This window comes from Lipophrys pholis, assembly GCF_963383615.2.
Source record: "Lipophrys pholis genome assembly, chromosome: 17".
Classification (NCBI taxonomy): Eukaryota; Metazoa; Chordata; class Actinopteri; order Blenniiformes; family Blenniidae; genus Lipophrys; species Lipophrys pholis.
Genome location: NC_137643.1, coordinates 24,050,199 through 24,070,920, shown reverse-complemented (window position 1 = coordinate 24,070,920; position 20,722 = coordinate 24,050,199). Strand labels below are relative to the sequence as shown.

The window sequence follows — 20,722 nt, the reverse complement described above, 5'->3', positions numbered from 1 at the left end:
CAGGACACTCCCCAACCCCACCTAGGACCCTCACTAACCCCACCCAGGACCACCTCACAAACCCTACCCAGGACCCTCACCAACCCCACCCAGGACCCTCCCCAACCCCACCCACGATCCTCCCCAACCCCACCCAGGACACTCCCCAGCCCCACCAGGACCCTCCCCAGCCCCACCAGGACCCTCACCAACCCCACCCAGGAGCGCCTCACCAACCCCACCCAGGACACTCCCCAGCCCCACCAGGACCCTCACCAACCCCACCCAGGACCCTCCCCAGCCCCACCAGGACCCTCACCAACCCCACCCAGGAGCGCCTCACCAACCCCACCCAGGACCCTGCCGAGCCCCACCAGGACCCTCCCCAGCCCCACCCAGTCTGGACTCCAGAGTCTGAAACCTTCATCACATCAGATCACTTTGGTTAGAAAATCCCCCGGGAGCAGAACATGAGCAGAACAGTGTAAAATAAAACTTCATTTAGTTTATATTCTAACTACATTTTTCAAAAAATAGAAATGTTCCTACATTTTATTGCATTTATTTTGAAAGCCATTTTGATTTAACCATTCAAGCCATTTGAATGTTTTTTCCTTTTTAAGCTGTTTAGCTTGATTTTTCATTTTTAGTGATTTTTTTTAAGCAATTGAAGCTGCTTTTCAAACAAACTGTTATTTTTTTTTATCTCGTCATTTGCCATTTTAGATATTTTAATGAGGAATAATAATATTAATAACATGGAATGAATTAAAGAGACTAAAAGGAGCCCAACACTAGGACACTTAACCATGTATAAAGACATTATGTTTAGGAATAAAGACAGGCAGACACTGATGTCTGGGTTAGGGTTAGGGTTTGATATCAAACGATCATAAAGAAACTTATGACCCTAATTGATCATTGAACACAAACAGTGGTACATGCAGTGTCCAGATTAAGTTTGAATGATCTTAAAACAAAGACGGCTTATTTATTCTAATTTTCATTACTATATGCGGACAGACACTCCAAATGTTAACAATGTACGTGTGAATTACATATATGTATGTATGTATATCCCCTTGATGTCTGAATATATTTACAATTATATAAAACCAATCATTTGTGTTTTTGATTTGAAGCTGATGCTAAATGATGTTCAGCTTGTTATTTTGTCCAGAGAACAGAGTGTAGGGCTCGGGGTAGGGGTAGGGGTAGGGGTAGGGGTAGGGGTAGACATTGATGCCACAAAATAGTTGATTATTTTTTACACTACAACACCAACTGGAAGGTGGTTCTGAACAGTCTGTGTACACTTTCCTCCCATTGGACCCTTGATCTTGGATTACAGGAGAGCAATTTACTGATCTTGTTGAGGTGTAGGGTTATGAGTTAGGGCGGGGGTTAGAGGTTAGAGGGTAGGATGAATAGATCATATGTAGGTCCCATTCCGACCGGTCCATCGAGAAACTAGTGATGGTTAAAGGTTCCTAAGTACGTATCGAACGTGCAGACATCAGCATTGGGGGGATACGTACCACATCTCAGCTGCAATTTGAATACAAGCAGTATGTTGCAAACTCCAGACAACAGGTGTCAAGGGGACATACGTATCCTATATATGTATATACAATACATATGAATATGTCTATTATATGACTATGGGGAGACCGTTTGTATTATTTGTGTGGTCATACACAGAAGTGTGTAGTATACAGTATGTACATGGGTAAAGATTTTCATTATTGTATAGTGCATTTATTTTCTACGTTACATGTGCATCATAAACGAAAAAGAGAAGTGCTTTGCTATACAAATATAGATCTCCAGTGTTGTACGGTGTTTTTATTTTTCTACGACTATAAAAGACAAATCCTTATGGGACATTTTGTACGATGCTAAACAAAAGGTAAGATATGTGCTTTGCTCTTTGTATGACTACACATTGTTTTTGTCTTTTCACATTTTGATTGTACGACCATAAAGGATTGATAAGAATGTACCAGCGTAAACTCGTGTGTTGTTAACATGAGTTTATGTTGAAAGTTCGTCAAGTGAGGTTTGAGATGCATGAGAGACGAGGAGTTCTTTATAGAACTTTCTACTCCTGGTGAGCACAACTGACTTGATTTGTTCTTCTGTAAAAAAATAGCACTACTTATGTGGTGGTGATGGTGGTGGTGGTGGTTATGATGGTGGTGGTAATGATGATGGTAATGATGATGATGATGGTGATGGTGATGGTGATGGTGATGAGGACTCCTACCTCCAGGTCTGGTTCTCTGAGTGAGAGAAACACTGCGACAAGCTTCTTCAACGTTTCCTCTGTCGACGTCCTGACATCTGAGAAAACACACACACACACACACACACACACACACACACACACACACACACACACACACACACACACACACACACACACACACACACACACACAGAGTGGGTGTTTTGCTCAAAGCCTCTAAAACACATGTACAGTCGAACACGCCTGAGGAGGAACCTGATAAGACTGTACTGATCATATGTATTGATCTGTTCACTCCTGACTGAGGGACAGCCTCGCAGCGCCTCCTGCTGGGACTCCTCCAGTTTACTTCAGTCCAACATGAGGCCCGTTGGACCAGAACATACTGCTGAAGCCTCCAATCCACCAAACCACCACACAACGTGGTGATATAGGCTTCATAGGAGTTTGTTTTGAAATTTCACAGTATGTGGTACCAGAATGTTTCTAAAAAAATAGATTTTATATTGACATCATAGTTATTTTCAGTACTAATTGTTTAATCTTGCAGAATTCTACACAGTTTCATAAGGTACACTGTGTACTACCACAACAAAGAAAAACTTTCAAAAGTAAATTTAAAGGCTTTTATAGCAATATTTTACTGGTCTGGCTACTCAAGATGAAACTGGACTGTATGTGGCTCCTGAAGTAGTTTTATTTAGTAATTACTTTGCATACATCTTTGTATATATTATATACATGTATATATATATATAAATATATTGCATACATCTTTACATCGGTTCATCGGGTTGACTGAATGTCGGAGCAGGAGGTTGATATATTTTACACTTTAAAGAACTCTGGTTCCTTATCAAGTCACAACCTTTGGCACAGAGCCAGCGTGTCGACGAGCTGGAGAAGCTTTGTTCCACCCTGCGGGATAGGTGCTGGACCTGGAGAACCACAGCAGGCGGAACAACCTGCGCATTCTCGGGCTGGCAGAGTCTACAGAAGACGGGCGCCTAACGGAGTGTCTCGCTGGTGCCCTGTGTGAAATGTTTGGCAAAGACACACTCCCAAGTCCTCCGGAGCTTGACAGGGCTCACCGCTCCCTCGGCGCGCAGCCCGAAACCGGGTCAGACGCCGCGACCCATCATTACCCGGCTGCATGGCGACCATATTGAGGACCTGCTCATCAGGGAAGCCCGGCAGAGAGGGACGCTCCAGTACCGCGGCCAGCAGATCCAGCAGAGTGGTGGAGGATTACAGCCCCGAGGTGTCAACCCAGAGAGCAGAGTACAGGGAGGTGATGGGTGAGCTCTACAACCGAGGACTCAGACCTTCACTCCTCCTCCCAGCGAGGCTTCACATCACCCTCACCACAGGGGAGAGGAAGTGGCTGCGCTCGGGGGAGGAATGTGTTGAGAGCCTTCCATCCTCGCCTCGCTCACCGTAACACTCTGCGATCCCTCTCCATAGGGTGAACCGTTGTGTTCCTTATATTTCGGCTCCTTATGTAGTAAAACCTTATGAGTCAGTAAGAAGTGCTCAGTCTTAATATTACCATCTCACTGTGGTACTGCTTCAAGGCTCCGTCTCGTCTGAGACGTTTCTTCTTTAGAGTTCTACTTTAGTTCAAATGGGATGGCCGTGTTCATTACCAACAATATCAGCTCCTCTTGTATTTATTATTATTATTACTGTTATTCTGTCATATTTCTTTCATCCAGAGTGTTTATTGCTTGTTTTTTTCTATTCATTGAAGTAGTGGAGCCTGTTGGGGTATTAGAATGTGGAAGAGTAGCTTTGGGAAAGAGAGCGTTTTGGGGAGGAGCTTGCTGTCAGGTTCCAAGACAGCTGGTCTGGTTTTTGGGTGGGGGGCTCAATTCTGATCTTCCTTTTTTTATTTTTTGCTCTTGGCTCTGGCAATCATTTCTTTTCTTCTGCTAAAAGTCTGGCACAGTTGCTGCAGATTCTAGTTATTTGTCCAACTCCTTTGTCGGTACCCTACTTTAATGAGTAATCCATTGAATATTCTCAGTTCGAATGTCAAGGGTCTTCATCACCCCGTTAAGCGAAGGAAAGTGTTTGCACATATAAAACAGGAAAATGCATCAATTGTTTTTCTTCAAGAGACATACTGTACATTCGTGCTTCTGATAATTCCAGGCTCATGGCGGGATGGGTGGGACAGCACTTCCATTCATCATTTGAGGCCAAAGCCAGGGGGTCTCAATCCTGATCAAACGTAATACAGCATTCACACCTCATAAAATAATATCAGACAAGCATGGCCGCTTTGTTATTGTCTCAGGAAGGCTACTAAATCCCAATGTGATATTAGCTCATTTATATGGCCGAACACAGACAATCCAAGCTTATTTGAGCATTTTTTTCTCCAGCTGCCTCATCTGAGTTCTGGATCCTGTCTTAGACCGCTCTTCTTCTAAACCAGCTCCTCTTAGTAAGTCCGCCTCACTTGTCCAATCTGTCCCCGATGAAATGGGTATCCTGGAAATCTGGCGATCACTTCACCCAAATATTATGGAGTAATAGACTGCAGACTGCCTGATTTCTCACTAATCAGATCCAAACCCATTCACTTACAGAGGAGCATGCGTCAAGGCTGATGTTGAGTCCCTTATTATTCAAGATAGCGATTGAATCTCTTGCAATACTACTTCGTAATAATCCATCCATTCTGGTATTTAAAGAGACCACATTGAATACAAACTGTCATTGTATGCCGATGACTTACTATACTTCCTTTCCAATCCTTGCACCACTCGTCCTTTCATATTATCCCTGCTCTCTGAATTTGGAAGACATTCACGTTACAAATTAAATCTGCACAAAAGTGAATAAATCCTATAAATGATAAAGCACTTCATTCAGATTTTTCTCTTTTTCCTTTCCAACCAGCAATGGAAAGTTTTACCTACCTTGGAGTTACTGTTACAAGGAAGCATAAAGTACTTTTTAAAGAAAATTTCCTGTTACTTTTAAATCAGATCAAGCAAAACCTATCAAAATGGTCACCTGTATCCAGAACTTTAATTGGGCGGGTTAATTCTGTGAAAATGAACGTCTTCCCTAAATTTCTGTACCTTTTTCAATCAGTTCCAGTCTTCATCATCTTAGATTCTGTAATTAGTTCCTATATATGGAAAGGTAAACACCCCTGGGTTTCTAGAACACACTTACAGAAGTCCAAGCCAAACGGTGGGCTGGCATTACCCAATTTCCGATTGTACTATTGGGCAGCTAACATCCGGCCTTTGTTGTACTGGACTAATGGTCGACAGACCAGCTCTACATCCTGGCTGACCATGGAGGACAGTTCATCTCAACACATCCCTCTGGCAGCCTTGTTAGGTGCCTCGTACCCTCTCTCTATACCCCACCCAATAACTAATCCGGTGATACAACAATCCCTCACAGTGTGGACCCAGTTCAGAAAATGCTTCAGACTTCGTAGTTTTTCCCTTCAAACTCACATTTTATCTGGAGATCTTATTCCTCCTTCATCTTTGGATCGGGCTTTTAAGGACTGGCAGGTTCTGGGTATAAAGTCTTTAATGGATCTGTTCATCGATAATAACTTTGCTTCTTTTGATCAGCTCACAAATAAATTCGGCATTCCAAGAACATGCTTTTTCAGATACTTACAAATTCTTCATTTTCTCCAAAGCCAGTTCGCAGGTTTCCCAGAGGCTCCTCAGAGCTCTGTAATTGATGACATTCTTAGCTTGCATTTACATTTACAGTAAGCTCACAGAGCTGAACCGAGCATCTCCAGCTAAGATCAGGACGGCCTGGGAACAGGACCTGAACCAGCATCTGTCTGATGATGCTTGGGATTCAATCCTAGGGCTTGTTAACGCTAAGTCATTCTGCTCTCGTCACTCCCTATTGCAGTTAAAGGTGCCCATAGGGCCCACTGGTCTAAGGCCCAGCTTTCTCATATTTATCCAGAGGTGAATCCTCAGTGTGATAAATGTAGCAGTGACGAGGTCACATTCGTTCTGGGTCTGCTCCAAGCTTAGAACATATTGGCAGGAGCTCTTTCAAACTCTATCTGTGGTCTCAGCGGTAACTATTACACCTGACCCCCTTCTAGCCTTATTTGGTTTTAACTCAGGGAGCCACAAAGTCTCCTCTGATATCCGTGGCATGCTGTCAGTCACTTCCCTCCCGGCCAGGCGTGTTAGTTTGCTCAGATGTTAGGGTGCTGCCCTCCCCACCTGTAATCAGTGGTCATCAGATGTAATGTCTTGCCTGAGTCTGGAAAAGATGTAAGATACTCTGTAAGATACTTTGTAAGATACTCTGTAAGATACTTTGTAAGATACCTGTCTAATCCACTTCCACTCATCCTTATTCACTGCAATTTCAGTTTGCGACTCAGAATGGGAAGATAAAAGAACTTGACATCCAGTCGTACAGCCTTGTACATGTCCTGCCGCTGGAGGACTTGTTACCGGTGCCATTCTCTGATTATGATGGTTTCTGCCAGGAATGTTTTGCAGATTGAGTCATGACTTTTCTTGGTTTGTTTTCTTTTTTTGTTGTTGCTGTTGTTTTTTGTTTATCTTTTCTGTTCTGTTTTTTTTTGGTTTGTCATTTTCACTTTTGGGGTTTTGAACTGTCACTGTGCAAATATTCTGCATCGAATTTGTGCTCACTACTACTCTTTACTTTATACTGACGTGTCACGCACAAAGGAAATCTATACCGTGTTATTTCTCTTGTTTGAAAATTCAATAAAAAGATCATTGATTAAAATTTGTATGTTTCTTCCATAACATATTGTTTGGTGTTTGGTTCCCTCATTATCTTCACAATGTAGTATTTAGTACTCCATAATGTAGTGTTGTTCCTGTGTAACCCTCAGAAAGTTGTGGTTGTCTCATGCTCAGTTTGACCTTCAGCAGCTCGTCTTCATCATTTCTTCATGCAGAAACATCAGACTGGAGGAGCAGAGTTGTGTGTGTGTGTGTGTGTGTGTGTGTATCGCAGTGACACTCACAGGTGGGTCTGGAGGCCAGACACCTTCACACACTCCCTGGCGCCGGCGTCCCAGCCACAGAACGGGTCTCGGGCCAGAACACACTGAGCGCAGGTCCAGTAGAAGGAGCAGTTGGCCATCGGGAGCTTCACCACGCTGTCCCACGTTCCCACAAAGATGGTGGCCTGGAAGAGACACATGTCAGCTGTGGACTGAAGCAGGGGAGCCTGGATCCTGCTGGGAGCGGGGCTGATTCCAGGGGGCGGGGTCAGGGGGGTTGTACCTTGGGGATGGAGAGCTTCAGGCTGCTGGTCGGCTGAGGCGTCTGAAACACCTGAACTTCTTCTACGATGTGGACACCGTCCTGGAGCAGCACGGTCTTATGGAGGAAACCAGAGTCTGCGCGCACACACACACACACACACACACACACACACACACACACACACACACACACACACACACACACACACACACACACACACACACACACACACACACACACACACACACACACACACACACACACACACACACACACACACCACATCATAAGGTCTGTTTATGTCTGGACCTACACATGAACGAGCCCCACAAGGCTGCAAATCAGGTGACCCTGCATATAACCCTAACCTCCAACCCTAACCTCCAACCCTGACCTCCAACCCCAATCCTAACCCTGACCTCCAACCTTAACCTCAAATCCTAACCTCCAACCCTGACCTCCAACCCTAACCTCCAACCCTGACCTCCAACCCTAACCCTAACCCTAACCTCCAACCCTGACCTCCAACCCTAACCCTAACCCTGACCTCCAACCTTAACCTCAAATCCTAACCTCCAACCCTGACCTCCAACCCTAACCCTAACCCTGACCTCCAACCTTAACCTCAAATCCTAACCTCCAACCCTAACCTTCAACCCTGTCCTCCAACCCCAACTCTAACCCTGACCTCAAACCTTAACCTCAAATCCTAACCTCCAACCCTGACCTCCAACCCTGACCTCCAACCCTGACCTCCAACCCTGTCCTCCAACCCCAACCCTAACCCTAACCTCCAACCCAAACCTCCAACACTAACCTCCAACCCTGACCTCCAGCCCTAACTCCTTCACTCCCCCACAGTGCAGAAACCTCAACAGTTACCTGAGAGCAGGAAGAGCACGGTGTAGAGCTTCAGGTTGGCCGCCTGGACGCGCTGCACCGCCACCTTACTGTAGCTGTGCTCAGTAGACACCAGAGTCAGAGTCCGGCTGGCCGGCCGCACGCTGTCGTCCGCCAGGAAGCTCTCCTTCACGAAGCGCAGGGCGTTGTCTGATGCATTGTGAAGTCCACACTGACACACACACACACACACACACACACACACACACACACACACACACACACACACACACACACACACACACACACACACACACACACACACACACACACACACACACACACACACACACACACACACACACACACACACACACACACACACACAGAAATTCTTTACCTTTGCCAATGAAAGTTGCAAGGTTCCGTTTTTCGTCTGGATGTATTTATTAATCTGCCTGTTTGTATTTATGTATTTTACCAACTTTTTGCAAAAACTGGATGAAATCTTCAGGGATGATTTGTCCTCCTCAAGGACCAATCCATTAGATTTTAGGACATTAACGGTTAATTGTTTCTGAATAAATTGCAAAAATCTGTGAAAAAATGTACAAAGCAGATGAGAGAGGCTCGTCATGGAGATCAAAGGAGATCAGCGTCTGTTGCCATGGAGACGCTTCCTGCTCAGTGTTTCACAGTGACGTAGCTACCTGAGCTACCCAGTTAGACTTGACATGAGCTAACATGCTAGTGATGCTAATTCGGTTCCACAAACAAATGCAGGGTGGGTAAAGGTCTGTGCTCTACCGAGTGTAGCTGTACTTCTGGGTGTTTGTCTTTTCAAGCAGGAAAAGCAAAGTTTAGTTTGAAAACCTGAAGCCTCAAAATGGTGTGAAATGTTTTGAAGAGATAAGACGACTCTGCAATGTCTCTGGACCCTTGAAAACCTCGGTCTCACTTTGTTTACTAACCATCTTTCTAGTGGGCAGGGTTAGAGCACATGACGTAGAACGCAATGCATAGTGGGTAGTAAACAAACAAACATAACAGCAAAAATCAGAAGAAGCAGACTGAAAGAAAAAGTTGGAAAATATCTTGCGTTCAGATATGGAGTGGAGTGGAAGAAGTAGTGAGGAGGGAGTGGAGAAGAAGAAGTAGAGAGGAGGAAGTAGAGAGGAAGAAGAGAGGAAGAAGTAGAGAGGAAGAAGAGAGGAGGAAGTAGAGAGGAAGTAGAGAGGAAGCAGTAGAGAGGAGGAAGTAGAAAGGAAGAACGCCGCTCACCACGCCGCTCACCACGCCGCTCACCACACCGCTCACCACGCCGCTCACCACGCCGCTCTAATGCTGCTCACCACACTGCTCACCATGCCAGTCTAATGCCCCTCTCACACCAATCTGACGCCACTCTCACGCCGCTCACCATGCCGCTCTGACGCCGCTCTCACGCCGCTCACCATGCCGCTCTGACGCCGCTCTCACGCCTCTCTCATGCCGGTTTAACGCCGCTCACCACGCCACTCACCGTACCTCTCCGGGGTTGGCCACCTTCTCTTGGACCCGGGTGCTCCACTGCAGACTGTCACGGTTCAGGACTCTGTAGTTCCCCGAGAACACCGCCCTGATGTCGCTCAGGCTGAAGGAGCAGACGGCCGAGCGCCCCGAGTTCACAGACCTGGACAGGAAGTAGGAGACAAGGAGGAGGAGGTCAGTCAGAACGATGGGGCAGAGCTGAGGGTGGAGGAGGAGGTCAGTCGGAGCGACGGGGCAGAGCCGAGGGTGGAGAAGGCGTCATGGAGCTTCAGCTCCTCCAGCTGGTGACAACACCTTCTGCTCTTGAGTCGTTGGCTTTTGTCAGTAAAGCCGTGACATGACTGTTGTGTTCGGCGCGATACAAATAAAGTTGAAGGGAGTTGAATTGGATCTCTGGCCTTCACTACATTTTGTGTCACATTGGATGTGATTCTCCACCAAACTGCTGCTGATGCTCATATTTCCAGTTTAGGTTTCTGGACAAGCTGCTTCACGTCCAGCTGTTTTCCCACTAACAGCTGGAGGTGTAGTTCCTGTTCTCACCACGGAGGATGAAGACCAACACACATATCAGCTGGTGTAACAGTTAAAAACACCTGACTGACCACTGGGAGGTGAAGATTCCATAGAAGAGTGTGTCTCCTGCAGCAGCGCCCTCTGCTGGTGGGAGGCTGTCCATGTCCTGGATCAGGTTGTAGGGCAGCTCGCTGTCAGCCTGACACAGCAGCTGAGCTTTAGCAAAGGTGGTCCAGCGTCTCTGGAGGGTCCGCTGGCCGCCCACATCGCTCTGCAGCATGGGGTCACATGACCACAGGCTCAGCATCCAACACACCATCCAACTCAATACACCAACACCAACTCAGCATCCAACTAATAAACTCAGTGGTAAATAAATAAATACATACATACGCACATAAATACATCTACAGGCTCTTGTCTTAGTCACCTCTGGAAAATGATTTAAAATTTGAAATCTTATATTTTATTTTAATTTCTTTAATCCTTGGAACAATTTTGGCGGAAGGACCGACAGAGCAGTGATGCTGGGTTCCGGTGGGAAATGGAGTGAGCGCCTGAGGACAGTGAGAGTGAAGGATGACACTCACCGTGCAGATCTGGGAAACACGAGAAACAATGAACTTGTCGATGAAGTCGTACCCTCGGCCCACTTCACTGAAGAAGAAGTAGATTTTCTCCTCATCTGGAATGAAGCTGGAGCTGATGAAGGTCGGATCTGAAAGAGAAAAGCTCACTGCTGAAATCTGATGAATGAAACTACATCCTCCTGCCACTGGTTCTCTGGGACTCTGAGTGTCCGGGTGGACCAGGTGGACCAGGACTGAGTGTCCAGGTGGACCAGGACTGAGTGTCCAGGTGGACCAGGTGGACCAGGACTAAGTGTCCAGGTGGACCAGGTGGACCAGGACTGAGTGTCCAGGTGGATCAGGACTGAGTGTCCAGGTGGATCAGGACTGAGTGTCCAGGTGGATCAGGTGGCCCAGGACTGAGTGTCCAGATGGATCAGGACTGGGTGTCCAGGTGGATCAGGTGGCCCAGGACTGAGTGTCCAGATGGATCAGGACTGGGTGTCCAGGTGGATCAGGTGGCCCAGGACTGAGTGTCCAGATGGATCAGGACTGGGTGTCCAGGTGGATCAGGTGGCCCAGGACTGAGAATAGCATGGGGTTGATGTCTGTGCTCCTGTTGGCCAGTATGTGAACTGCAAGGGATCCAGGGAGCCAAGTAGGGAGGAGGTGATGAAGTTTCTGAGTTGTCTTTCACAACATTTCATCACTCAGAGGAAGGAGCAATGGGCTGGTCTCATTAACACAGTTGGGCAATGGTCCGGTACTTTTTAAGGCAGTTGGGCAATGGGCTGGTAGTCATTAACACAGTTGGGCAATGGGCTGGTAGTCATGAAGACAGTTGGGCAATGGGCTGGTAGTCATTAAGGCAGTTGGGCAATGGGCTGGTAGTCATGAAGACAGTTGGGCAATGGGCTGGTAGTCATTAAGGCAGTTGGACAATGGGCTGGTAGTCATTAGGGCAGCGAGATAGAGCAGCCACGTCCTTTGGCCTCTAGGGGGCAGTGAGGTTGGAGATTACAGAGGCAGACTGGGGATCAGAAGTCCATGGGTTCGATCCTGCAGAGAGACTATGGACCCCTGAGCAAGACTCCCTGGACCCCCATCAGCCTTAGCCCTAGTTTAGTGACAGGCTCCGTCACGGTGCCTGTCTCATCCTCTCTGGCGGATTCTGTCTCTCTGGAGGTCCTTGTCTCACCCTCTCTAGCGGTGCCTGTCTCGTCCAGTCTGGAGGTGCCTGTCTTGTCCTCTGGTTTGAACAGTTTAAAGACTCGCTCACCTTCCAGCCATCCCAAACTGTCGTCCAGCTTCAGGTCCACCCGGGGGCCCTGGCTCAGGTGTCTGGAGATGACGGGCCGGTTCCCCCTGTAGTCTGCCACGGTCCCGGTGTACAGTTCTCCATCTGGGAGACAAGAATGAAGAACAACACTCCATAAGGACAAATAAAGAACTGGGACCAAAACATCTCAAAAAGGACCAGAGTCTAGTCCAGAGCCATTCATTTCCATCGCTATGCTGATGACACACAAACCTATTGATCGGTGAAACCGGACGACACTGATCAACTTGTTGAACTCGAAACTTGGTTTAAAGACTTAAGGATCTGGAACTTTCTGCTTCTGATAAAACAAAAGTTCTTAAATTTGGCCCAAAACATCTCAGAGAGAAATGCCCTAAACATCTAGTAACAGTGGATGGTATTACTTTCACCTTTGACCTCCAGTAGCACTGCAAGGAACCTGGCAGGGCTGTAGTCAAGTCCACCTTTATCGAATCCAAGACAAGTCCAAGTCAAGTCTGAGTGTAGAATGATAGAACGCTGCTCTACAGCCGTTTCCATAGTAACCTAGGTAAACACTCTGATTAAAGTTCTCTTTCACATGAAGCCATTAAAAGGCTCATTTTAGGTCTAAAAACTCCAAGTTTTCATTTCCAGTAGTTTGTAGTTTGTTTAATAGTTCCTGAGGAACCAGAAGTCTGGCTTCATTATAAAGAAGTTCTGTGGAGCGTCTCATAGCGGAGCGCCCCCTGCTGCCTCATGCAGACCTCAGCCTGCGGTCAGAACGCCAAACAAGACCTGGAAGGGAAGTTAGTTACAATGATGTCACCATGAAAAGCCTGAAAAAAACTGATTCTAGATTCTAGATCCACCAGCTGACGTAGTGTGACAGCAGGAGCTCTGCAGCTCAACACTTCAATTAGAGCCACGGCTCCTCCATCGCCTTGAAATGATCTCCTTCCCTCGTATCATTAACTTGAGGGAACATCTTATTATCTCCTCCCCATGTTATTATTATTTTTTCTCTATAACCACTCCGGGGCTCCATGTTCACTGTAGATTTCAGAGAGCTGGTTCAGAGTCTCTTCCTCCTCGTAGGTAGTGATAACTCCAGAGATAACTCCGCCCCCAGCTGATGACGTGTCTGGCTCCACTCTGGCCCCGCTCCAGCACCGCTCTGGTCCCACTCTGGCCCTGCTCCAGCATCGCTCTGGGCCAGCTCTGGTCCCACTCTGGCTTCGCTCTGGTTCCGCTCTGGCTTTGCTCTGGTTCCACTCTGGCCCCGCTGTTTTCTCGCTCTGGCTTTGCTCTGGCCCTGCTCTGGTTCCGCTCTGGCTTCGCTCTCGCTCTGGCCTTACAACGATGTGGGACCAGCGTAGCACCAGTTTAGCCCCTGATTGGCTGGGGCTTTGGTGGTGGAAAGACAAAGAACTGGTGCTAAATCTGGTTCTGGACCAGAACTAGAACCCAGTTCTTTATGGTGGAAAAGCCCCCTTACATGGCATGTAATCCTCACTGAGAATAGAGTGTTGAAAATGTGACAACCATCTGTGTGCAGATAAACAAATAAAACTAGTAAGAGGTTCTACTGTACACATAGGTTAGAGGCTTTCAACAAGCTGGGTGCTGTTTTTTCTACCCTAACCCTTTTTTTTTTTTTTAGGATTTACCGTCCAAATGACGTCAGGCTGCCTCAACATGTCCAGTGAAACGGAGCTGCTGCGACTGGGCTGAGCAGCAAACATAACCCCCCCCCCACACACGACTGGGGGGCCGGGCCACAGGAAGACACGGCCTGCAGGGGGAGCTGTTGTCGTCTGCTCATTCCCTCATAGCAACAGTGATGCAATTTCCTGATTGGCTGGTTGGGGTGGACTTTTGACCAATAGGAAAGGAGAGTCCGGTCGTTGTTTTCGGACTCACAGAATCAGCAGTTCTACCTTCAATTCCTCCACTATTGGCCACCAGATGCACAAAACACATCAGGCGTTTATTATTATCATAAATCTGGTTTTATTTGGCTTATCGACATTTAAAAAATGGTTTAAAGCCTAAAATCTGCACTTTGCATCCAAGTTCAAACGTAGACTGAGTGTAGCTGCTGCTTCCTACTACATTATGCAAATTAGCCACGTACCATCAACTGCAATTTTGCGTCAATTGACTCCTGGTCTGCAAGACTGCTTTGCTCTCACCTCCGTAATATTTGTCAAACCAGAACCATGTTGACTCAGACTGATGCTGAGAAATACTCCGTCATCTGTTCCTTCCAGAGCGGACGACTGGAAGTCCCTCCTCTCGGGGAAACAAGGTGGTCTTACCTACGATGATAGCGGTGTTGCGTTGGTAGGGGTCATAGGGGCAGCGGCCTCTGCCTTCATCGGGTTTGAGGCCCATCGTTAAAGTTTCTGAGTCCTGAAGAGAAACACTGAAACATTAACCAGGAGATTAAAAACGATATTCGGTAAAGTGGAGGGGGAGAACCGTACGATGTAGGAGCAGCGTGGACTGAAGGCGAAGGTCCCGCAGGCGTAGAGGTGGGACGAGTTCACCAACTGCAGCACACGGATGAAATTGGGACAATCAGTCTGGAACACAGAACAAAGGACTTCTTTAAGTTCCTCTGGAACAAAACCATGGTCATCTCTCAACCCTTTCTCTGAAACCTGCCTGAGGTCAGAGCAGAATGTAGTTATAATACTGTTATAAACATGTACAGGTCAACTCACCATCTTCTTTCCCTTCATAGAACATTGTTCCAGGTCTTCGTCTGAAGGAGTCCAGTCCAACTGAAAACACAGGCCCAGTGAGTCACTGCGTCGTTACCAGCACACCAAACACCATGTACGAAACATCTAGTAACACTGGATGGTATTACTTTGACCTTTGACCTTCAGTAGCACTGTGAGGAACCCGGGAGTTACTTTGGACCAAGACTGACCAGTGCTGCCCCCTGGAGGTTCCTAGGCTTTCTACAGAACACTTGGTTCTCAGTGCTGCTCCCTGGAGGTTCCTAGGATTTCTACAGAACACTTGGTTCTCAGTGCTGCCCCCTGGAGGTTCCTAGGATTTCTACAGAACACTTGGTTCTCAGTGCTGCTCCCTGGAGGTTCCTAGGCTTTCTACAGAACACTTGGTTCTCAGTGCTGCCCCCTGGAGGTTCCTAGGCTTTCTACAGAACAGTTGGTTCTCAGTGCTGCCCCACGGAGGTTCCTAGGCTTTCTACAGAACACTTGGTTCTCAGTGCTGCTCCCTGGCGGTTCCGAGGCTTTCTACAGAACACTTGGTTCTCAGTGCTGCCCCCTGGAGGTTCCTAGGCTTTCTACAGAACAGTTGGTTCTCAGTGCTGCCCCCCGGAGGTTCCTAGGCTTTCTACAGAACACTTGGTTCTCAGTGCTGCTCCCTGGCGGTTCCTAGGCTTTCTACAGAACACTTGGTTCTCAGTGCTGCCCCCTGGAGGTTCCTAGGCTTTCTACAGAACAGTTGGTTCTCAGTGCTGCCCCCCGGAGGTTCCTAGGCTTTCTACAGAACAGTTGGTTCTCAGTGCTGCCCCCCGGAGGTTCCTAGGCTTTCTACAGAACAGTTGGTTCTCAGTGCTGCCCCCCGGAGGTTCCTAGGCTTTCTACAGAACACTTGGTTCTCAGTGCTGGGCCCTGGAGGTTCCTAGGCTTTCTGTCTTTTGCTGACATGGTAAAATAAAACTACATAAAACAGCAAACATGTCAGTGACTGCAGAATCAGACTGGACAGACTGGACACTACAGTGAGTCCACCCTCCGGCCATAAACGCTCTGATAAACATTTCACCAGCGGTGCTCTGCACGAGACACTGCAGAATAAGGAGGTTTTTATATGACTGCAAGTTTTCTCAGTTAAAAAAACAGTAGTTGTGTCTCAAATTATTAAATAAATTTCAAATATTTATTTATTTCTATTGATTCTTACTATATTTATGCACTATTTATTTATTTAGTTATTTATTCCTAATTATACCAATTTAATTATGAAACAAACTTCATAATTAATTATGGGAGTTAATGTGAACACGATCAAACACATCAATAATTCAGATTAACTTGTGAAGATTGTTAACTGAACCTGTGCGTTAAACAGTGAGAGCAGCCCCCCCCCCCCCCCCCCCCCCCCCCCGCTTTTCTGTTATTCTCTTAAATTGACATTTGCTTTAACGTCATCTGGAAAGCGCTTTTTCCTTTGGGATTTCTTTGATACTATATCATCCAAGTTTTGTGAAGTTAGAGCCTCAACCGGCATAACATTAAGAGTAACGTCTGTTGGGAAAAGTGGTCATCTTGTACTATTTCTGTGATTACAGGATCTCCTATCCTCCCTTCTCTTCTGAATTCCTCTGTAATGTTGGCATGTCTGGTTGTGGAGAAATGGGCCATCCATTCACCATTGTGACTGAGTTTGCATCCCACTTGTGAGCACTTCCTTCCAGCTCATTGGTCAGTAGAATGGGACGGGGCTGCTGTTGTGTGGTTGGAGTCTGCAGCTGAGGAGCATCATTCAACACAATGCCTCTTCGCTGCAAGTCAAGAGTTGAAAAGTCTTGAGGGGGAGAGTCACAGTCTTTACCATCCTGCCCAGGAAACCAGAGTGTCCGCCGGCTACCTCGGTCCTGACTCACAAACACTACGCTCTTGCCGGGCGAGGAGGGCTCGCATCTTCATATGGAAGCCCCAGAAACAATGACGTCTTCAACAGGATTAGGAATTTCAGTCTCTGTGTGGTTGTGAATGGTTTCAGGGATGGTTTCTTGTGGTTCGTGGGTAGGATGTGAGGACTTTGATGGTTGTCTTTGTCTACCATGACTAAAGGGCCTGTGCTGACTATGGCCTTGGTACCAGGAATGGTCTTGACTGAGAGGCCTTTACACTTTGAACTGCAATAGTCACACACCTTTACTTCACCATTTAGTTCTTCCCACTTTGGTCGGATCACATCATAGTTGCACGATTTAGAGCCATAGGAGACACCAAGGTTTGAGACAAGCACAATGCAGTGGATGTAAAGCTCAGATATAAGATGTGACGTATCCAGAACAAAATTAACCACGATTGTTCTGTCTGAAGCACAATAGGATGTGGAGGCCCTACTGGAGTGGCTCCCCCTTTGTTTAATATGACTGCATGGCTGGGTCTTGTTTGAGGCTCAGGGGATGCAGAGACAAAGCAGGACTGGACAAAAAGCTGTTGATCTGGTCTAAAGCTGGCCGAAACCTGCAGGTGGAGGACGACTTGGACTCTTTCATAAAGAGTGCCAAAATTAAAAGGAAATAAATGTGGAAATATAAAGAGAATCAATAATACAAAAAGTATACTAAGGTAGTCATATTGTTTTTCTATCTTGTCTTTGTTTATTCCATTTTGTCAATGCTTGTCCTGTTTTGTCTTTGTCTTTTCCATTTGCTTTTTGTCATTGTATTTACTAGACGAGTCAAGCGTCTGGAAAAGACAAAAGCAATTCAAAGCAAATCAGCGAGGGCTGTGGGGGGTCTCTCTGTTCAGGGGGACTAGTCCATACCTGATCACACCATTCCTGCTGGAAGGACGTCATGTTGAGCAATTTCTTGTTGCATTAAGAATACATTTGAAGTATTTAATTTATTTTTCCTTTAACACATTTCTTATTTCTTGTACGATGTTATAAATATCATTTCTTTGTTTTGGTAACAAAATTATTTAGTTTGATTAAGAATCTGCTGGTTATGTTGGTTTTTCGTGTAATGTGGGCGTGTCCACTCGTCCTCATATTAATATTTCCGGGTTTACCGATGAACGAGAGACGACATTTGGGACTTGAGAGGAAACATATATTCACTGTGTGACTAAGGCCGGCGTACAGTGGCTATGTAGTAGGCTCTTCTCAACTCGTCCACGTCCGTCATATTTAACTTTCCCTCTTTTACTTCAAATAAACCTGCATATGCGTCTACTTCCTGCTACTACATAGCCGCTGCAAGCAGGAATGGTGTGATCAGGTATGGACTAGTCCCCCTGAACAGAGAGACCCCCCACAGCCCTCGCTGATTTGCTTTGTATTGCTTTTGTCTTTTCCAGACGCTTGACTCGTCCAGTAAATACAATGACAAAAAGCGAATGGAAAAGACAAAGACAAAACAGGACAAGCATTGAGAAAATGGAATAATCAAAGACAAGATAGAAAAAGAATATGACTACCTTTGTATACTTTCGTATTAATGATTCACTTTATATTCCAACATTTATTTCCTTATTTATTTATGGCACTCCCGTGATTCCACACAAACGCTCTCTTATCAACCACCACAGAGAACTTCGAGTCGTCACAAAACACCTCAACCCTGGAACATCCATGATGGGAGGGAAACCAGCAAACATATTAATCTCCGGGCTTTTCCAGGAACCAAAACTGGAACCATAAGGCATAAAATCTGCACTGAAATTCTCCAAAAAACGTGACAAATCTGGAGGAAACGCAGTGTCCTGATATCTCCTCGCACATTGAGCTGCAACAGGCGACTTCGGGAACATGCACGGAACGTAGCACTTCCCTGGAGGCGGCGCGGAGAGCCTGAAGCCCCGCCTGTTTATAGGCGGGGTGGAAATAATTAATTTAGAATAAAATCAAAGACCTAAATGTGCTCACCACCGCTAATGGTCCCAACAGTTTAACATTAAATAACTGATTTAAGAAAATAACGGGACCAAATGCCTGTAAGAGGAACAGAAGAGAAAGGGGGGGACCCTCAAGACGTAACACACAGTGGTAGTACACAGTAGTAGTACACAGTGGTAGTGCGCAGTAGTAGTACGTAGTAGTGCACAGTAGTAGTATGCAGTAGTAGTACGCAGTAGTAGTGGACAGTAGTTGTACAGAGTTGTAGTACACAGTGGTAATACTGGGTTTTGTAACCCAGAAGCTCCAGCTGCAGAACAGAGAAGACAAGACGGACTCGTTGGTCTCACCCTGCGGCTCAGACTCATGGAGTCGTCATGGCTAACGTCCAGCGCTAGCACCGAGTCGCGAGCTCCGACGTACAGCGTGTCGCCGTCGTCACTGAGCAGCAGCGTCGTCGTGTTGGCCACGCCCACTCCGCTGAAACGGACCACCAGCCTCCCAGGACTTCCTGTACAGGACCGCAACAGAACCAACACATTGGAATAGAACGTCTGCAAACATAACAGTCTGTAGACCGTCTGCAAAGTCACAGAGCAGTCTGTAGACCGCATACACACAGAGCAGTCTGTAGACCGTCTGCACACAGAGCAGCCTGTAGACTGTCTGCAAAGACACAGAGCAGTCTGTAGACCGTCTGCAAAGAGACAGAGCAGTCTGTAGACCGTCTACACACAGAGCAGTCTGTAGATCATCTGCACTTCTGGACATTGGTGGATTACCGTCTGATAGAGTGGAGGCGGGACTCACCCAGAGGGAAGGAGACTCGAGGAGTCAGTCTGGAGACACATGGATTCAGACAAGCCGCCAAGGCCACAGCCAGAGACAGGAAGCTGTCAGCCGCCATGACACCCGGGACCAGGGCGCTTCAGTTACATCCACTGACTGTTGGGAGAAGGACAGTCCCTCGCTGGGCCGGAGCGTCACACGGGCTGAAGGAAGTCATGGCGTCTGCTCTCCACCGCAGCCTCACATTCCTCCACCTAAAACACAGAACAGCTTTAGGATGGAACCTTTCAAATACGGAACCCAAACCCGGTAACTGGGAATCAGTACCGGTACTCAACGGGACCACTTTTTGGTACTTTGGTGTGTTTATGTGGTAATAAATATACATTTTTCTCTGAGCGTCAGTAGCGATGGTCTCAATCAGTCGGTCTGTGGCGGTGGTCTCAGTCAGTCTGTAGAGGTGGTCTCAGTCAGTCAGTCTGCAGTGTTGGTCTCAGTCAGTCTGTAGTGGTGGTCTCAGTCAGTCTGTAGTGGTGGTCTCAGTCAGTCAGTCTGTAGTGGTGGTCTCAGTCAGTCTGTAGTGGTGGTCTCAGTCAGTCAGTCTGTAGTGGTGGTCTTAGTCAGTCTGTAGTGGTGGTCAGGGGTGTTTCTAGACCCCCTGGGGGCCCTAGGCAAGAAGAACTATGGGGCCTCCCGGCTCCAGAATGATGATGATTGAAGTCCAGGACGAAGGATCAGTAAAGAAATACTTTGATAATTAACATATAAAATAAATAATATTACTATCTAAACTCAATGCAAATTTTACACACAATATATAAATGCCAGAAAAATGCAACCAAGCAAAAAAGTGGAACGTAAGAACTGTGAGACCTTGGTCTGATATCTATAGTCCACTAGTCCTGCAATGTTCTTTAAAACTGCTGCTTGTGGCCTTGGCTTCTGCACATGCAGCCACAATGTCTTCCATATCTCAGGAGCTCTGAACATCTCAGTGGGAATCAGTGCTGGTCCTGATAGGGGAATAGGTTCTGATGAGCTTCAAAGCAGAAAAGCAACAAAGCAACAGAGACTGGAAGAGTCAAGAGGAGATGCC

The 20,722-nt window shown here is 46.8% G+C and overlaps 1 protein-coding gene across 1 annotated transcript in view; it reads right to left on the bottom strand.

Moving 5' to 3' along the window:
- sema4ab (sema domain, immunoglobulin domain (Ig), transmembrane domain (TM) and short cytoplasmic domain, (semaphorin) 4Ab) overlaps positions 1-20,722 on the bottom strand; it is a 36,598-nt gene that overhangs the window by 2,171 nt on the left and 13,705 nt on the right. Inside the window, exons 2-14 of the mRNA XM_080485300.1 lie at positions 19,648-19,880; positions 19,188-19,348; positions 14,949-15,008; positions 14,709-14,807; positions 14,541-14,634; positions 12,220-12,342; positions 10,962-11,089; positions 10,461-10,642; positions 9,853-9,997; positions 8,368-8,557; positions 7,504-7,619; positions 7,242-7,405; positions 2,246-2,322 (exon numbers count right to left, since the gene is read on the bottom strand). Coding sequence (XP_080341426.1) covers positions 2,246-2,322; positions 7,242-7,405; positions 7,504-7,619; positions 8,368-8,557; positions 9,853-9,997; positions 10,461-10,642; positions 10,962-11,089; positions 12,220-12,342; positions 14,541-14,634; positions 14,709-14,807; positions 14,949-15,008; positions 19,188-19,348; positions 19,648-19,744 — 1,636 coding nt within the window. The 5' untranslated portion in view covers positions 19,745-19,880. The remainder of the gene's footprint in view (positions 1-2,245; positions 2,323-7,241; positions 7,406-7,503; positions 7,620-8,367; positions 8,558-9,852; positions 9,998-10,460; positions 10,643-10,961; positions 11,090-12,219; positions 12,343-14,540; positions 14,635-14,708; positions 14,808-14,948; positions 15,009-19,187; positions 19,349-19,647; positions 19,881-20,722) is intronic.